At 34.4% G+C, this 20,695-nt stretch overlaps 1 protein-coding gene across 3 annotated transcripts in view; it reads left to right on the forward strand.

Annotated features, from left to right (window-relative positions):
• Positions 1-20,695, forward strand: part of AKT3 (AKT serine/threonine kinase 3) — a 156,399-nt gene that overhangs the window by 122,873 nt on the left and 12,831 nt on the right. For all 3 annotated transcript variants that reach the window (XM_026669404.2, XM_087967234.1, XM_087967238.1), the window contains 2 exons: positions 10,466-10,680; positions 12,772-12,859. In XM_026669404.2, coding sequence (XP_026525189.1) covers positions 10,466-10,680; positions 12,772-12,859 — 303 coding nt within the window. The remainder of the gene's footprint in view (positions 1-10,465; positions 10,681-12,771; positions 12,860-20,695) is intronic.

The following is a 20,695-nucleotide window of genomic DNA, read 5'->3' on the forward strand; positions in this document are numbered from 1 at the left end:
TTTTCTGCATCTTGTGATCAAACCTGGAAACCTGTGACCAGCTCTGGATGGGTACATGCATACCCATTATTCTTTATGAATTCTATGCATCTTATGTATGAATTATATGATGTTTAGAAGGTTGAAGAATCTTCTACAAATGAGGATTTTTATGGGAACCACTTAGTAAGACAGATGGACAATAAGGTTCCTGTTGGCAGAGCTTCATTGAGAGTTTGGCAATAAATCTCAGTCTAGAAAATAAAACCTGCTCTTAAGAGCTACGGAAGGGAGTCAAGCTCAAAGTTCTCTTAGATATGTTGTTTTTAGAAGCTTTTTTATCGAAGTTCAGCTGCTTTATTATAATTAAGCCTTTTTCTATGTAATAGTTCCAGGATTTACATTTTATGTGTCTTTCTCCTTTCCTTATGTGATAATGCATTTTTTCTTTGACTTTTTAAAAAAAGAATTTAGAATAACTTGATTGTCCCTTTGAATATACATTAATCAGTATACATTAAAATGAAATTTTGTTGCATGCAGCTCTCAAAGGGTCTCCACCTCTAATATACACTACATAAACATGACAAAATAAATAAATAAATAAATATGCATATACATATATGACATATACATGTATGACATGGAGAAACAACACAGTCTAGTTCGGATGTACACATGTACATGGTGATAGAAAAAGAATCTTACGAGTTTACCAGACGGATGGCATAGGGAATAAAGCTGTTACAATTTCTGGGGAATAAAACTGTTACAATTTCTGGTAGTCCTGCTAGAAATACTTCTAAACCTCCTCCCGGAGGGAAGCAACAGAAACAGACCGTGAAGTGGGTGTGTGGGGTCTCTAACAATGCTTTGAACTCTAAGCACATAGTGCTTATAAGCAGTATCCTGAATAACAGAAAGCAAGCTTCCTATCATCTTCTCGGCTGCCCTTACCACTCTCTTTATGGACTTCCTATCTGAGGCACTGCAGCCACGAAACCAAACAGTGATGCAGTTTGTTAAAACGTCTCAATCGTGCCTCTGTAAAAAGTGGCCAGGACAGAAGGAGAAAGATGTGCTCTTCTCATCTGACATAGGAAATGCAGATGCTGATTTTCACATTCACTAAGAATGATGTGTGGAGAGACCAATTCAGATTGTTCGTTATCTGCACCCCCCAGATACTTAATACTATTGACCACGTCTACAGCTGCATCCTTGATACTATATGACTATGCCAGCTCTTTCTAAAATCTATGATAATCTCCTTTGTTTTATTAACATTTAGAATCAGGTTACTTTTATTGCATCAGTCCACCAGAGCCTTCACCTCTTCCTTATATGCATTTCCATTGCCGTCCTGGATAAGATCCACCACTGCCGTGTTATCTTCATAATATGATTTGTAGCAGATTTGGCACAGCAGTCATGAGTCATCAAGATGAACAGTAGCGGACTCAAGACACAGCCCTATGGGGAACCTGTACTCAAGGAGATGGAGTTGGAAACTTTTCTTCCAACTCCCACAAACTGGGGCCTATCAATAAGGAAATCCAGTATCCAATTACACAAAGGAGTATTAAAACGTAATAGGCCCAGTTTGTTCACCAAATGCTGAGGAATGATTGTGTTTTAACACCAAAGTAAAATCAATAAACAGCATTTGCACATGAGTATTCTTGTCCAGGTGTACCAAGCTATAGAGCAGTTCTTCCTATAGGCAAACTATAATGAGTCAAATAGAGGGGAAAGGCATGAAACCATATAGTCCTTTACCAATCTCAAAACAAATCTAAGATGTGGAAGAGACCTGTTGGGTTTCAATAACACTTTTGTCTATTTTCAAGCTCTTTCTAGCTTAGCAGATTCTTTCCTTATATCTATATTCCTTCTTAGTTTTCTTTTACCTGCAGAATTAGAGCAGCATTGGAAACATTATCCATCTTTTTGAAACACTTGTTCTGTTCTTAGCTTTCCATAGGTTTAAACTGCACAAAATTACTTCATGCGATTCTCCATGACATTTTGAATGATTAGTCCACATCTTTAAAAGTGATACAAATGATATCCATTCTTCTTGACTTTTGGACCTGTGACTCTAGAGTTCCATTTTGTAAATATGTCAAGTTGTGATAGTAATGTTCCACCTACTCCTTGTATGTGAGAAAAAGACACTTCAACATTTAGGAAGCAGGTAGTTTGATAGAACAGATCATCTTCTCTTAGGGGCTTGTGAGAGGACAAGGCATTCCAGGTCTGCCACTATCTTGGGGTTGCATTCTAACTTCAGAATCATTTGTTATAGGCTTACTCTTTCTGTAGCCCAGCTCTTGATCTTGTTTCAGTACCAGCTTCTTAATGATACCTGCTAATAATTTTGTCTAAGATCCATATCTACTTCTGGACACTCTGGGGAATATAGATCTCTCCCCAGAATTCTAAAGTGGCCAAGATTATGAGATAGTTAAATAAGCAGCATGTTCTGAAACATGGTGGAAAAAATGGAAGGAACAAAATAAGTTTTCTGATAGGCCATATCCAGGTCTAATAGTGTTTGTTAGAATTTTGGGAGTATATTTCTGCTTTCTTCATTTTGAAACTGTTCTCTTCTTCTGGAAGTGGTATCCATAGTGGAAATTAGGGAGGCACCCACTCTAATCCATAGACCTATAAATACTTAAATCTCATCCCTTCTATAAATGATGGGATTGCCATTACAAAATTCTTTTGGACTGATGCATAGCACATTCCTCTCCTCTTCCTAGTAGAAGTTTAAGAGATACTCTGGATTCCAGATTTGAGTGATAGCCATCCTTATCTTGGGACTACCACTCCCATGAACATTCATGGTCACTGCCTATCTTGCAGTTATAAGCTGGAACTGTTTAATATACTGTTTAATATAACAGGAAAGGTTGCATCAGCCATAGTATAATTAAAAGATATGTTAATTGACTAATATATTCTGTTTTGTCCATTAGTCACTTTGTCTTGATATCAAAGTCTGTAGTTTTGCCAATAGAGCCTTTCTTAGAAACAATCCTCTGTAGTTACCATCTGGTATCCTCCTTCAGCTATATAACTTACCAAAACACTTAGTAACTAAGGTGCTTTAAGGTCTGATGCTGGCAAGATAGGTATAAGCAATGGGCATTAAATAAAGTTATCACAATTGTCAAGGTTCCAAAATGACTTACTAAGTTCTATTAATTAAGGAGGATTGAAGGAAGATGCCTAGAATGTAAACCTTTGAGAATATATATAAATGGCTGATATCTTTGTATAGCAGTGGGCAGTCAACCATATGTGTGAAGTTTCATTCTTATCTGCAGCAAAGATTCTGCTCTAGTCAAGTCATATTTATGAATCTTTTGTCAAATCAAGCCAAGAGGTTGAGCTATGATCTCAGGGTTTGTAAATTAGTGATTTGTTTTTGTGCTTTGATGTGAAGCCTGATTAAAAAAAAGACAAATTTAGTGGCTCATGGTATGAAGACCCTACAAGAGCTGCCTGCTGATCCATTCAGTGCTTGAGGCTATGAGTCCAGAACTACATCTTGGAACATATTTTCCTTTCTTTCTCAATCTCTAATCAATTATATATTCCATCTATGGAGAACAGCCCATATATGGAAAAGTTATTCCAGATGGTAGCTGTGTTTGGCCTTGAAGTATATTAATATCAGCAACCAAATCAATAGATGACTCATATTGTTCACCTCAACAACAATAATTCCTCAACCTTTGTTACAGCCTTTGCTACTACTGCTTAAGATAACCATGGATGCATGATAAAAGTCAGATTAAGTACCCCTCCCCCAAAATTAAAAACCTGTATAAAAGAAATAATGTCATTGTTTTTTAAATTCATCATCTATCGGTATCTCTTAGAGCAGTTCATGGAATATCTTGTACTCAAGGTCATTTGGTGCCAGTAAACAGACAGAAAACTAGGTATCTTCAGGATGGAGTCTCTCCATAGCCTTGCCCATTTCAATAGAATAGAATAGAATAGAATAGAATAGAATAGAATAGAATAGAATAGAATAGAATAGAATAGAATAGAATAGAATAGAATAGAATAACTTTATTGTCACTTTGAACGTACGCTAATTGGCATATATTAAAATGAAATTTCATTGCATATGGCTCTCAAAAGGGTCACCACCTCCAATATACACTACATAACCATGACAGAATGAATGAGTAAATAAATAAGTCAATAAATAAATACAAAATTATGCATATACCCACATATATTATATGACACAGAAAAATAGCAATCTAGTTCGGATGTATACATGTACATGACAAGAAAAACAAATCATGCGTGTTTGCCAGACGAATGGCATAGGGAACAAAGCTGTTACAGAATCTGGTAGTCCTGCTAGAAATACTTAGAAACATGGGTGGGGTCTCTAACAATGCTTTGAGCTCTAAGCATATAGCACTTATAAGCAGTATCCTGAATAACAGGAAGCAACTTCCTATCATCTTCTCAGCTGTCTTTAACCACTCTCTGTATGGACTTCCTATCTGAGGCATTACTGCCACAAACCAAATAGTGATGCAATTTGTTAAAATGCTGTCAATCGTGCCTCTGTTAAAAAGTGGCCAGGACAGAAGGCAAAAGATGTGCTCTCCTCATCTGACGCAGGAAATGCAGACACTGGTTTGCGTGCTTCACTAAGGATGACCATATTGTTAGTTATCAGCACCACCAGATATTTAATGCAATTTGACATTCTACTTCTATTTGCAGGTCTTTTTGTGATCATCTCAGTTCTTTTTCTATTATTCTGCTATCTACAGGTATTGCAATCTCCACTATCCAGACTTTTTTTGTCTTTCTTAATAACAATTTTTAAGTCTGGGGTGTTATCTGGCAGATTGAATCCTAAAGTCCCAGAGCATTTTAGCTTCTTCAGTTTTTATTACTTTGTCTCTTTAGGATTCCACTAGTTCTTGCTTGCAGGCAAGTGGTATTTCTTGCAGATATTCCAATGCTCTATTATTCCTACTTTGTCATGCTGTTCTTTGTAATCAATCTGTGCAAACTTCTTACAGAGTGATTCTCCTTGAAAAAAAATTCTCTTGTTATTAACCTCTCCTAGTCTATCACCATTAACTATTCATAATGATTGTTGGATCCACTCTTAGTGGAACCATCTTCAGTTCATCATTTCTTCCCTAGAAATTTCCCCGCATGTCAAAATTAGTAATAATTTGGGATTTGGGATTTCCTAATGAATCTTCATTGCTGACCTAGGCAATTATAGAATTCTGTTCTATCAGAGAACTCTGCGAATACAATGGGAAAAAAATTAATCTTATTTACACTGAAAGCATAGTAAACTATGCAGTGGCTGCATTTCTGTTGAATTAGCATTATTTATTCATCCCTCTAAATGTACAGCAATTTTAAAACAAAACGTTGCTCACATAAAGATACAACAACACTTGAAGTGTTAAGTACATTTTTGGCATTTCAGCTTCATTATGTCCAGTCCTCAAATGCATGAACAGATAATCATATGAATATTAGTTTTTTTCACATGCTTATGTGATCACACAAAAAGTACATGCTAAAAAGAAACAGATGGTGACAGATGGGGAAGGTTGAATAAGGTGGTTTCTTGGAATCCTAGAAAATGTACTTTTGTAATAGTGTAAAAATAAAAATTATTTGAATGCCAAGTAAGAATATACAGAACAATTGATTGGTAATTGTTTTCATATTATGGTAATTTTGATTAAATGACTTTCACTGTCAATATTCTATCTCAGTGTTTTCGGCATGCCGAAATGGGAGTGTGCATGTGCGTGGGCCGGAAACCAGAAGAGCAGCTGCCTGGTGCGCATGCATGCACCTGGCGGCTGCTCTTCCGGTTTCTGGCATGCACATGCACACCGGCCAGCAGGTCTTTGTTTCTGGTGCGCATGCATGCACAAAGACCATCTGGCTGGTAAACCGGAAGACCAGCCACCGGGAAGATGATTTTCTGGTTCGGCCAGCTGATCTTCGCACATGCATGCCAGAAACCGGAAGATCAGGTGGCTAGTGCGCAGGCACACGCCAGAAACTGGAAGATTATCTTCCTGGCATGCACATGCGCACCGGGCAGCTGCTCTTCTGGTTTCAGTGCTCCTGCGTGTGTGGAGACCAGCTGGCTGGCGCGGCTCAACTCAGAAGAGCATTAGGTTCGCTATCATGGTTCTATCTTATTCATATTAAAGCCTGACATAAAAGAATGGGCTTATATGCAAACATTCTTGAAAGTAAGAATTCATTACTTAGTAACAATTAACTTTTGAGTATATTTTCATATCATTGTCCTATATAATAATATTTAGCTGGAGTGGGGGGAGCCCTCCAGAAAGTAAATAATTTTTATTTTTCAGTTTTCCCGAAATACAGTTTTTATAATACTTTAAAGCTAGATTTAAAATTGCTACCTAGTTTTATGTTTAAATATGTGTATATGTCCTCTTAGTAATCTTATTACATTTCTGAAACAGCCTATGTCCATTATGTAAAGGGTTTTCTTTTTCTTTTTCTTTGTCTTTTTTTTTAACATAATTGGAAAGGGCCATTTAGGCTATCAAGTCCAGTCTCCTGCTCAGTATAGGACTCCAAATATGTCTGACAATATGGCTGCCAGCCCCTACTTGAGCGCAACCAATGAAAGGAGTTCACCTCCTCCCTTGATATTTTTTTAAAATAGTAATCAGGGCTGCATAATATAGTCAGTGATCAATCAGAGAAATTTATTTAAAAACATATGAATAAAAAGACATGAAGTATTTTGACAATAATACTTTATTAAAGTTAAAAAAAAAGGATAGATAAATAGAAAGACACATATAGCTTCTCCCCAAGAATATTTTAATGAGTTTCATTAGTCTTGGTGGGGCAGTGGTTACAAGTGTAGGATTGCAAACTGCTCACAGGCTTGGATGCTGACTGGGCTCAAGGTTAACTCAACCTTCTATCCTTCCAGGTCAGTAAAATGAAGATCCAGATTGTTGGGGGCAATATGCAAATAATGCTTCGACATTGTAAACCTCCAAGAGAGTACTGTAAAGTGCTATGGGACAATATGTAAGCCTAAAATGCTATGCTAAGTGCTATTAGTAATGTCCCAAAGTTAATCCAACAATTGCCAGTTGCAATTTGGGGACTTGGGATACAGTCACATTTCAAAACAATGCATTTTTATCCATATGTCTGCTGTACTGTATGTGTTGAGATTGTTTACAGTGGAAATGAAAGCTTCAGAACTTGTTTCCCCCATCAAAAGTAAAATTATGCTTGAGCTCAAGTTTGTGTGCTCATTCTGGAATCATTTTCTGTTCCTGGAGATAGCCTGGACAAGTCCTTGTATTTTTCTTGGCCAGGTTTTTCGGAAGAGGTTTGCCATTATTTCCTTCCTGGGGCTGAGAGAAAGTGACTGGCCCAAAGTCACTCAGCCAGCTTTGTGCCTAAGGCAGGTCTAGAATTCACGGCCTCCTGGTTTCTAGCCTGATGCCTTAAACACTAGAACAAACTGCTTCTCAGTTGTGGTTTAACACTGCTCAAAATAAGCTCACTGATACTCAGTGATATGAAACACAACATTCATAGTAAAAGATGAATAAATTGGAAAAGAGAAACATGATATTGTAGTTGAATTTGTCTTGAAAAAAAATTAAACTGCATTTAAAATAGTTCTTTCTGTTGCAAGAACTTATGTGAATAAAATCATGTTTTAAGTTAAGCCTGTCAAATAATCTAATAACTGGAAACCATGACTTTTGTTAGCTAATGTTTTTAAATCTTTGAAATATATTGAATGATCCTAATATATAGGAAATATATTTATTATAACAACTGAGTAAATCCTGCCTTGCTATGGTAAGGTTGAATTGAAGTGTCATGTTTTCTCTAAATTATTCAATTTCAGTTTCTAGATCTGTTTCACTAGATATTTTATTGGTGGTAGTTTCAAAGTAAATGTTAAGTTTTATTGTGTATACTTTTAAAAAAAGCCTCAGACACTTCATATTTTACCACATATATTTTTCCTTTTTTTAATGCAAAAGGGGATCCCCATTCTAAATGTTACAATAGATATGTGAGTTATTTAACAATAACAAAGTTTGCTTTTCACCAATCTAATATTTTTATTCATGTGTAAACTGAAATAGTTTTAAGATATTTTTATATCATCAATTAAATTTTATTTAATAATTTAGTGTCAATTAAATGTAATAGTCCCAAGATGGTTTATATAGTGTTAATACACTAACTGAAAGATGTTAGTAACTTACTGATCAAGTATAATTTAATGTATGACAGTGGTTCTGCATTACTGTCTTATTCTTTTCATCACTGAAAAGTAGAACTTTATCTCATTGATTATTAAAACAAGCAGAAAAACTCTAAAATACTGCTTTTATTTCTAATATTAGTAAACTCTTCCTAAATGTAATTGATATACATTTATTTAGATAGATGTAGGACTTGATTCAGTTTTATAGGCATAATCCTATATATGAAGAAATACTTCTCTTTTTTATCTTAATGCCATTAAATAAATTTACAGATGTACCTTAACAATGAAAGGAGTTCTTATACAATGATGTGTACAGTTGTATCATATTATATGGTACTGGAAAAAATATAGGAATATTTTCTTTGTTCCAGCATTCCTAACTATTAACAACAAGAGCAACAACAACAATGGCATGACAAAGTACCAATAATGGTGCATATATCTGCAAGAAATACTACTTGCCTGCAAGCAAGAACTAGTGAGACCACAAAACAGACAAAGTAATAGAAAATGAAGAAAATGAAGAAGATAGAGTGCTCTGGGATTTTAGAATTCAAACAGACAATCATCTGCCACATAACACCCAGACTTAATAATTATTGATAAGAAAGATTTTTAAAAGTTTGGATAGTGGAGATTGCAATACTTTGGCAAAAGAAAACAAAGATGTATTAAACAAAATTAAACAAATTTAGCCTTGAATAGAATGCCAAGATATCTGCAGCACTTCTTGAACTCCATCGGCATTGACAAAATCAACACCAGTCAATTGCAAAAAGCTATTTTACTTGACATAGCTTACATTCTGCAATAATATATTTATATTATTAAATTACAACCTTTATCTATCCCAGGGGTTTGGGAAGGACTCAGTAGATGGATAAAAAAGCCAAATCCAGCCTAAACTTCTGCCTGAATGTACAACCGACCATAACAATAAGCACCTGCTACATAACACTCAAGAGTTAACAATTATTGATAAGAAAGACAAAAATGTCTGGATAGTGGATATTGCGTATAGTGGATATTCTGTTGTGAAGACAACAGAAGAGAAAGAATTGGAGAAAATCACAAAATACAAAGGCCTGCAAATAGAAGTAAAACGCCAATGGCAAAAGAGAACAAAGTTAGTATCAATAGGAAAAGATGCCTTGGGGGCGATCCCCAAAATTTGGTATACCGCTTGAAGACTTTGTCATTGACAAAATTACCACCATTCCATTATAGAATATAACTTTAGTTGGTATAGTTTATATCCTGTAATGATACCGTTAACAAATACCAACATTCCTCTACCCCCAGATTCTTGGGAAGAACTTGATAGGTGGAAAAAAATTCTAGATCCAGTCTAAACATCTGGCTGATGATACAACTGACCATAATAATTAAAAAATAATGTAATGTAGTGGTTAAGCTGTTGGACAGCCTGGTTACAGGCTATCCTTGGCCAAAGAAGTTTAGTGGATGGCTTTGGCCAATTACTGTCGAAGCTTCCTCAAAGAGTTGCTTTGATGAATAATAGAAAATAATGCTCTATATGGTGCATTCCACTGTTAATTGATTGGCAAACAATAAACCAAGCCTATGCCTTATATATTGTTTAATCCTTAGAGCAGTGTTTCTTAACCGTAGCAACTTAAGTTGTGTGGTCCTCAAATCCCTCAGAATTCTGGGAGTTGAATTCAGAGCTTAAAAGTTGCCAAGGTTGAGAAACACTGCCTCGGAGCATTAATTTTTGTCATAACAGTGCCATAGCATAACAAATAGAAGATACCTGCGGTTTCTCCAGAATTATTGCAACCACATCAGTGCTTTTATAGTGGAAGATGAAAAATGAAATACCTTATGACCAGGACTATGCTCCACTACGCTAAATTGAATCCTTGATTCTAATAAATAAAACAGTAGAGCTCAAGGCACATAATTGATACTTTTAAAACAGATGCTCAAAATCTTTTAAATCATATACATTTGTGTTTACCTAGAAGGGTAATGACCTTGAAATGAAGTTACTGCCTTGTTTAACAAAGACTAAATATAATACTTTCCTTTTCCTTAGAAAATTATGATAACGTTATCTTTTAAAGGGTAATTATTTCAGAAGTAAGCTGTTTGTCAGGTAAATATATTTGTCTAAGTGTTAATAATGCCTTGATATTGCTATTTTAGGTTTTGGAAGACAATGATTATGGTCGTGCAGTGGATTGGTGGGGCCTTGGAGTTGTTATGTATGAAATGATGTGTGGCAGATTGCCATTCTACAATCAGGATCATGAAAAACTTTTTGAACTCATTCTGATGGAAGATATAAAATTTCCTCGAACTCTCTCATCTGATGCAAAATCATTGCTTTCAGGTCTCTTGATAAAAGATCCAAATAAACGGTAAGATTAAAGTATAACAGATATATTTTAGTATTAAAATTTTTATAGGATCAGAAGTGGCAAAGTTTATAACTAAACAGGAAATATCTCTTAAGAACTAAAATGGTGCTTAGTTAGTCAGTACTGGACTTTCTAGTATTTGAATTATATATTACATTTTTAAATACAATAAATAAGGTTTAAAAAGTGATGGTAATAATATTCTTTGGGCTCACTGCAAATAATGGGATACAATTATTAAAATTGTAGGTCTGTTATTGGCTCTCAAAACTCAAAAAGAGGTATTAATGTTTTTGGATTGAGAATACAATGATGAAGCATAGAAGTTGCCTATATTTTCCTGAAAAAATAAATTTTAACCTGCTGTAAAGTCTCAGAGAAAATAATGGCTCAACCATTATCAAATTATTTCTTATAAGTAATTTAGGTGTTAAGGAGAAAAAACTTCTTTGTGTTGTATTGCAACTCTATTTGGACACTTTTCCTCTCTTTGTAAATTCAATTGTCTTATTTGAATCGATAAGTTGAACTGCTGTTAATAGACAGAAGTACTATGGAATGTGAGGGTATAGCATAGCACCTCTCTATCATTCTGTAAATTTGTCTTTTCATAGGTTTGATAGCAATAATTTCAGGGAAAGGCATATCTCTAATAGTTGCATGGAAGCAAATGCAATAGTTGCTACATTTTATTCATATTCCTTGGAAAACGGTCACAGACATCTATATTTATACGTTTATATTTACACACATAAGCACACAATATAATTATTTCTTTATGTTGCTTTATGCCACTTAACAGTTACATAACTGAAGCCATAACCCTAATTATAATATTGCTATGATAAAACATGCTTTATGATGCCACGATACAAGGAAAGAAGTTTGCATTGGAACTTTGTGATGAATTGCTCATTACATGCTCTCCTTGTTCCTCTTTGCAGATTAAAGTAGCATAAAAATACTCAAAATATATAATTTTAAATAGTTTTTATGAAATGATTTTACATATATAATGCAAAGTACATTCAAAGAAAAAGATGTAGTAAATGTGAAAGAGAAAAGAGAACACTCACAAACACATAAACATTTGAAAAGCCTTATATTAAAAGAATTAGATGGGAGCTATAGCTGATAAATATGTTCATGGCTTAATGAGAATATAATTAGATAAGCAAGATAGTCTTATTGCATAAAGGACAATTAAATGAAAAAGCTAATTTTGAATAAGTTTGGTTATCTTTAAATGGAAGCAGGGAAAATGTAATGTAACTAAAAGCATAACATTATTTAAAAATATATAGAAAACTGAAAAAAGAATTGAACTAATAGTGTATTTTAACAAAATCGGAAAGCATGGTAGCAACTTTTAGAAACAGAACAGGAAAGTTATGCCAAAACCACAGTAAAATATCACTCTCTCAAGATTGGAAATGTGTTCAAGTTGTATTGATAATCAGTGTGAGTGATAGAGGCACTAAGGCATACTTTACTGGTATCTCAGTTTCCTGAATTGCCTCTTTTATCTTATAACACTTTCAGATATTATTTATTTGATTGATTGATAGCTGATTAAAACAAATAATATAGAATAAAAAGACATAGGATCCAAACATAATAAAATAACCATCAATAATACCAGCAGATTGGCTGTACCACATATGCGGGTCCTTTGAAGTAAAAGGAACAGAAAGTGCAGATAACTCTTTCTAATCTGCTTTTGTCTCATGCAAAATTCACTTTACATATTCTAGGAAATTTTTTTGCTTTAAGATTAAAATCTATATGAGCATTCCTGTGTTTTCAATCCAATTAATTTGTATAGCAAGTTTTAATAACTGCAAGTGAAAATGCATGAACTCCAAATTGTATTAAGGAAGGCATATAATTAGATATGTATTGTTATTTTTAAAAACAAATCCCCCAACTTGAAAGTTGTGTTTTTAATTATTAATGGCTTACTTATTAAATCTTAAATTATTTCATGGAATAATTTTAATTTTTTTAGTGATCACATGGTCTTTGGGTACTTCCCCCCCTTTTTTCTTTTTTACTAATAAGAACTGTATTGTTTACACTCTTCCCCAATAGTCTTGGTGGAGGACCAGATGATGCTAAAGAAATTATGCGACACAGCTTCTTTGTTGGAATAAATTGGCAAGATGTATATGATAAAAAGGTAGGTTTATATCAGATAAAACAGAATTCCTAAGAAATCCCAAAGAAAATATACCTTATTTCAATTATAACAACTGTATATCAAGTAACTGCATATCAGGTAAAATGTAACAAACTATCAAACAACAACAAAAACCCCAATATATCTAAGCTTAACAATCCTGGTCTTTCCTGATTTAATAGAAGTATCTCAGTTCTATTGAACTGAATCTAATCTTTTTTTAAAAAAACAGTGCTTATATTTAATGGAATCTGACATTTATTTCATAATTATATTTATATTTCAATATATATTATAATAAAACAGAAAAATTGTTCCCTTTATTAAATTGTCATAAGCTTCTTGTACAAATATGTGATATAAATTGAATAAATATAAAAATTGTATTTAGTAAGCTGAATTTAATCCAAATTATATTTAGAAAACTGAATATTTAGAAAACTGAATAGATGAATGTGGAACTATATATTCAAATGTTTGCTGTAGCAAAGATTAATCAATCTATGAGTCATTGCAGGCGGGGAGTGGTAGATTGGATTTCATCCTTTCTATTGAATCTCAGGCTGATGTTATTCAGAGCAGAGATAGGCAATAGTACAATTCCTGTAAGCCATAATCAGTATGGATAGTGATTCTGAAAGCCATGTGCCAAAATATTCTGAGTATCAATATGGATCCCATTAACTTTTGAATTTGATTGATCCATCAGAAAGAGCTTAAAAATTGGGTCACATGTGCCCTCAGTTTTTTGATGTTGGGTAGCATATAGATTTTAAAATAATTACAAATATTTTGCTAGTTCCAAATTATGTTGAATATTTTCTAAGACCTCTGAATTAACAGTACGTACTTTGAGATTAACACAAATTAATAATGTGTAGCAGAATCCTCTGCATATTTTTTCTAGAAGTAGATCAAACTATATTAGGTGGAGCTTATTATTTGGTGAAGTTTAGAGGATTGTATTATTAAAGATGGGTGAATTATACATTAAAACAATAGGGGAAGTTTCTGTCAAAATATGTTGATTTATCAGATAGTTTCAAACTTCTTTTTTGAAAACAAAGAGAAGGAAAAATGCCTTTTCACTGATATTTGATATTGAGCAAATAATTTAGCAAATATAAACATAACACGTTTGCTGTGGCAGTTTGCAACTTGCTGTAGAGTTGGCTACTATGGAGCAGTATATGAACACTGACAGCAAATAAATAATTAAGCTAATTAGCAAACATCAGCTATTTTATGCAATTCTAAAAAAAAAACATTCACACTATTTAAAATAAGAAGAGTAAATTTACTAACATTTTCCCAATCTCCAGGTGCTAAGTTTGTGAAAGTAAAAAAAGATGAATATTCTATAATTGCATCTTAATAACAGAAGCTTTTTAGACTTAAGAAACAAATAAATAAGTAAAAATAAAAATAAAATTCAGGGTAATTTTGATTATGGTGGCACAGTGGTTAGAATAGCAATAGCACTTAGACTTATATATTGTTTTATAGTGCTTTACAGCCCTCACTAAGCGGTTTACAGAGTCAACCTATTGCCCCCCAAAATTTGGGTCCTCATTTAATTTAATTTAATTTAAGAATGCAGTATGGCAATCTTAAAAACTCTGCCCACAGCCTTGAGTTCAATCCCGATCAGCTCAAGGTTGACTAAGTCTTCCATACATCCAAGGTCGGTAAAATGATGACCCATGTTGTTGGGGCCAATATGCTGACATTATCTAAGTGCCTTTGCTAGTATTTAACAATATTTAATACTTAATATTCATGCTAAATAATCCTTTGTCTATACTATAAGAAAGAATGCAAAATATTCTTCTATATCTTCTGTATTAAGGCATATACGGACTGTAGAGCTAGTTTGCTTAATTTCACTGGGTTGTATCCTAAAAACAATAGCTGGAATCTAGCTTCTGGAAAGTGGAGGCCTTGTAACCTCTGTCACTAGATCTGCCAGTACACTCAGTGTTTGGCACCCCTTCAGATCTGATCCTTTTGCAAAACAGGAACATCACAGGATTGGAGAAGACAGGAACCAGAAACACATGGAGCTGTGATGTTAATTAAAGTCAGGTTTATTAATTTGTGTATACTAATATTATTAGTTTGTATAAGTGAATATAATAAATAATTAGTGTACATCCTGTATTTTTGTTAGGTGAGTGTGATGTGCACATGTGAACTTATTACACATATACATCCAGTCTGTGATAAACTTATGATACTAAAACTGTCAGTGGAAATATTTTTATTTATTTCCATTAGGAACTACAGTAGATTCATGTCATGAGTTCTAGAAAATGTGTATTTTGCTTCTGGTTCAATTCAATTGATATCTTTCATAAGTTTCTATTATAAATATTATGTTTCTCTGTTTAACATTGATGAATTAGTTCTGAATTCTCAGCTGTACATTCATATATGTAGAAAATTAATCTGTAAGCTTTTGACATTATGTATTGAAATTGTGAAAAGATTAAGGTTTTGTGTGTGCATAGCTTTCTATAATTTGTATAGCCTTCACCTCTTTTCCCCATAGTTAAACTTCAATTTTATAGAGAGAATTCAGATTTAGTACAATTTAGTACAAATAAGGGTAGTGTCACCCTCACATTAAGTATTCACACATAAGATGACTGAGGTTCTCAAATATTAATACATTATATTGAACTACACATTGCTTAGATTTAAGGTAAGACATTTGTGTCATGCTTTTTTCAAAAAAGTACTCAAGTCAATTATCAAAAAGATTATGATAGAATAACTGACAGTTATTAAAATTTCTAAATTCCTCAAACTATGTTTGGCTAATCCATTAATATAGCTTGAAGAAAATATAACAATTTATCCTACTTTTCAGTCTAAAAACACAAACTACACACAAACATACATACCTTGATGCAATGCACATTAACACAACATCGAAGTATATGGAACCCCTTCCCCTTCACAGTCATGTGAATGGCTTTTCTTAATAACTGTGCTTGTTGATTAACAACCATTATAAAAACAGTTATAACTTCAAATGCAGTCACATAACGCCTTGACTTACAACCACAACAACTTAAAAACATAATTCCAGGCTCAATTATGGTTATAAGTTGAGAGCTATCTGTAGTCCAATTTAGCTTCATCTTGCTTAAGGAGTTAAGCAAGCTTACAACTTGGATTTGTAATAGTTTTATGAAAGGCAATTAAGCAGTACATTGGACTTCATTATTTTATTTATATTCTCATTTAATCATGTTTTTAAATGTATGTTTTCTCCTTTCTAAATGTTTGATGATATTTGCATAATTAGCATAGGTTTGTTGGCCTTATAAAAATAACCAAATTTTTAGTCCACTCCATATGTTCCTTTTGGTCAACACTGGGAGATACTAATTCCAAAATGTTGAAATAGTTTTAATATTTGACTTATATTTGGGGTATTTGTATTTATAAAATAGCTTTATGTTGATCAGAAATTATTTTTAAATCAAGTCATAACATTTGTTTCCTTTATGCTTTCAATGAAATTTCTTGGATTTCAGCAAAATAAAATAGCCTCAAAATTTATGGCAATATGTGTTGTAGATATTGTGCAATTTTTCACAATATGGTTTATTTCAAATATTGTATTATTGTGTTTGTAAATTGTGTGTCAGTATAACGCATGTACCTCTTGTTTGGTAGGATGCTAGCAACTGACTGAGTAATTTTAGAGTAAGCATGACTGGAGTAAAACAGAGCTTTGGTTGTACTTATGGCATAGTATAAAAATGGGCTACAACTGTCTGTTATTGTGTCCAGTGAATCAGCAGTGAATGGTGAATGTGGCTTCAATATGCCTAAGCTAGTTAACCTATTTTTTTGTCCATTTTCTGACTTCTTATCACAATATTTTGATTGATGAAAGCCATGACAGGCAATGGAAGTCAATCTTTTTGGGTAATAATCATGGCCTATAGATGACTGTGAATTTATGGTGAAGAATATGATTTTAAAAAGAAAAATGATGTGGGAAGTCTGAAATAGATCTGAATAAAATAGTCTGATCTGTGGAGGGGAGTGAATGTAGGCATGGGATTAAAGTTGTAGATTTAATTATGAAATTAGTACATTAAAACGTATACCAGAAAATATGAAGATATGAATTCATAGGTTACTGATAATTATATGTTATATTCTAATGAATGGAGACAATAAAAGAACTGGGAGTGCACCCTGGGGAGGGAGAGGAATGCAACATTGGAATAGATGTTACCTTGGGGGAAAAGTTTGTATGTTAAATGACCAAGAATGGATGGGATGGGGGCAAGATGAGAGAATGCCAAGGGAGGGAGGGAGGGAGGGAGGGAGGGAGAGACTGAGACTGAATGAAAATGGTGATTGACGAATGTCTATTATCTTGAACATATAGATGCATAGGTTCGCAAAGCTAACGAATGAATGAAATTGATTAGATTGTTAGTTTAAGAGAATTACTGAAGGATACAAGTACGATGAGAAATTTTTACATCATTTTTCTAGTGTTGATTTTGAGGAGAAAAATGGACATGGGAAAAAAGGTTAAATAAACTAGAGTGAAAGTTCAGTGACTCAGGAAGCGGAAGTATGAGCTGTATTTGAAAAAACATTAGAAAATTATTTAATTTCTCAATAGAATGAATAGAAATGTAAAGCAATGTTGAAGTAAAGCAATGGATGTAAAGCAATGTTGAAGTTGCTTATCCTCTAGAGTGCCACAGAAATGTTTGGAAAGAATTAAAGAATTAAATTCCACTGATGGAAAGAATGAAAAAAGGCTTGGTGGAATGATGAAAACAAAAAGGCCCTGGTTAAGAAAAAAATGCATGCCCAAGAATAATTGCTGAAAAAATATGTATATTTCTTTCTTTCATTTATATGGCTGCCCCACTCACAAAAGAGATCTTGGGCAACATAGTTAGATGAAAGCATAAAAACAAATGCTAAAAACAAAATACAGCATTCAGTATAGAATAAGCAAGGCCAACCATCACATATTTCATTCATGTTGTTTCATCTCTGGATGGCTTATTCCATGCTCTTAAAATCCTGGGGGAAGAACCAGGTTTTTCAGACCCATGAAACAGAACAGCAGGATCAGGGTCATCTAAATCTTGGGGAAAGTGTTCCATAGGGCAAGTGCTGTGACAGTGAAAGCATGCCTCCTGCTCCTGCCAGGTGACACTGTTTCTTATAAAAGTCCCTCAGCATGCCCATTCTGCCAGATTCCATAGGATGAACAGAGATAATTGTGACAGATGGTCACACAAATAACCTGGCCCTGTGCCATGAAGGACTTTATAGGTGATAATCAGCACTTTGAATTGCATCCAGAAGCTAAAAGGAACTAGTATAGCTCACAAAATAATGGTGCTACATGCAGCATGTCTTCAGGACCATCAGATACAAAGTCTGGAGCAATGAGAAGTTTGGGGGAAAAGAAAACAGTTTAGTTCCCACATATTGAATAGTAGCAGTGTTTGAGGCAATACAGCTTCTCGCAGTATTGTAGGTCATGTGACAGTTGCAGGTTGCAGACTGGCAGTCCAACTGAGCCACCTGCTGCTCCTATTGTCATTGTCCTGCATATTCCAGACATCTTCTGGAATGTAAAGGGTAGGCAACATAGGGGTGCTGTCAGCACAATACTCGGGGGGGGGAACTAATCTGAGGGAGGAATAAAGCCAGCGTAGTCACCATTGAAGAACCAATGACATTTTGTCAGCAAAGTGGCAGAACTCTCCCATCCGCTGAACGGCTGATCAGAGGTGCCTTCATTATTGCTTTTCCACTGACCAGTAGCTGACTGGTTGCACAATTCTTGGCAAAAAGAAGAGCTGTGGAAAGGCTTTCTTGTTTGGTTGCCTGAGAGGCCCTCTGTGACGTGAGCCATCACTACTATTCTCATGCTATAAAGCCTCACTGCCAGGCCGCAGACTGGGTTGTGGATCCCTGCGATAGCTCATATTCAGTATATTTATTTTTATAAAACTTAACTGTCCTGTCCTTAAGCACACATCTGGCACAATTGGGAGTGGGGAGATTTTGTAATCTATATGGACTGGGGGATGTTGAGAATGAATGTACACAGAAATTAAAATGGTTATGAGAGTCATTGTTGAATGAAATGTATGAGTGATATGTAAAATATAATCAGATAAGTTCATTTATTTTATATCAACACTGGTAAGAAATATAAAGAACAAAAAGCTTTAGGCTGGTGAAAGCAAGGCTGGTTTGCAAGAATATAAAGGCATATATTTTCTGTTTGTTTATTACTTCTTTTTTTTGCTGCTTTATATCTTTGCTTACCCTGAAGAAAATTGCCTGAACACTCTACCTATTACTGAGATTTATTGTTTCATCTAACACTAATTAAATTGAAACTTCTGCTTTTTCTATGTCAGAATTTTGAGATTAGAGTAACTACCATCTAAGCACATCCTCTTTGGTCTGATTTTGCTGATATAGAAAGTGTTTTAATAGTTTGTTTTTAAAGTTTTTAAGTTAATGAATGTTTTGAAAGAAATGTAGTCAACCATAAATCCTATACATACAGTATATAACTCTGATTAAGATTTAATTACAGATACACTGATCCAAAACAGAAAAAAGCCTAAAATAATTAGTGTTACAAGGACCTTTGGTCTAAAAAGACTGATACAAAAGAGCAGATTAATGCTGATTCAGCTTTATTGATTTTATTAGGTAGCAGTCTTGGGAAGCTTCTTTCTTGACTTCCTGGATTTTCAGGAAAAGAAGGAAGGATAGATGAATAAATATAGATATAGGAAAAAAAGTTATGATTTTCATGTTTGAAATGATTGTCTAAAACATAGAATAATAAGAGTTGGAAGGGATCTTGGAGGTCTTCTAGTCCAACACCTTTGCTCAGCTGGAGACCCTATACAACTCTAGACAAATGACTGTCCAATCTCCTCTTGAAAACTTCCAATGATGGAACACTTACATTTTCTGGAGGGAAGCTGTTCTACTGACTCACCAGTAGTGGGATCCTACCTTAGTCCCTATCGGTTCGGTGGGTGATCGCGTGTGTGCGACACCTAACACGTGCGCACCTAACAAGCCAATCAGCTGACAGGATGAAGAAATGAAAAGCTAGGAGCGACTCTTCCCTCTCCCATCGCTTTTCAGTCTTTTATCCTCTTGGCTGATTTGGAAGCTTTTTTTCCCTCCTCTCAGCTGATCCGAGGCTTTTTTTAACTACTGGTTCGCCTAAATGGGGCTGATCTGATAGCATACCACCACTGGTTCTCACTGTCAGGAAATTTTCAATTCAGTTCTATATAGGTTGGATCTCTCCTTAATGATCTTCCACCTGTTACTTCTTGTCTATCCCTCAGGTGCCTTGGAGAATAATTAAACTCCTTCTTTGTGACAGCCCTTCAAGTATTGGAAGACTGCTATCATATTGCTTCTAATATTTCTCTTTGTAAGACTTGGCATACCTAATTTCCTTATTCGTTCATCATATGGCTTCACCTCTAGACCTTTTGTCCTCTTTCTTACCCTTCTTCACATTGTTTCTATGGTCCCTCTATTTTGTATTGTGGTGACCAGAATGGGATACAGTATTCCAAGTGTGCTTTTACCAGTGCACTATAAAATGGTACTATCACTTCATGTGATCTTTAAACCACCCTTCTGTCGATGTAATCTAGGATTGCATTGGCTTTTTTGGCAGCAGCAGCACATTGCTGGCTCGTACTTAAGTGTCTACTAGTACATCTAGATCCCCCTCATAGTTGAGTAGGTACCACCTATGCTATATCTGCACATTTCTTTTTTCTTCCC

This window comes from Notechis scutatus, chromosome 1 (genome assembly GCF_049901735.1).
Source record: "Notechis scutatus isolate UNSWTSFEM ecotype Mainland chromosome 1, rNotScu1.2, whole genome shotgun sequence".
Lineage (NCBI taxonomy): Eukaryota > Metazoa > Chordata > Lepidosauria > Squamata > Elapidae > Notechis > Notechis scutatus.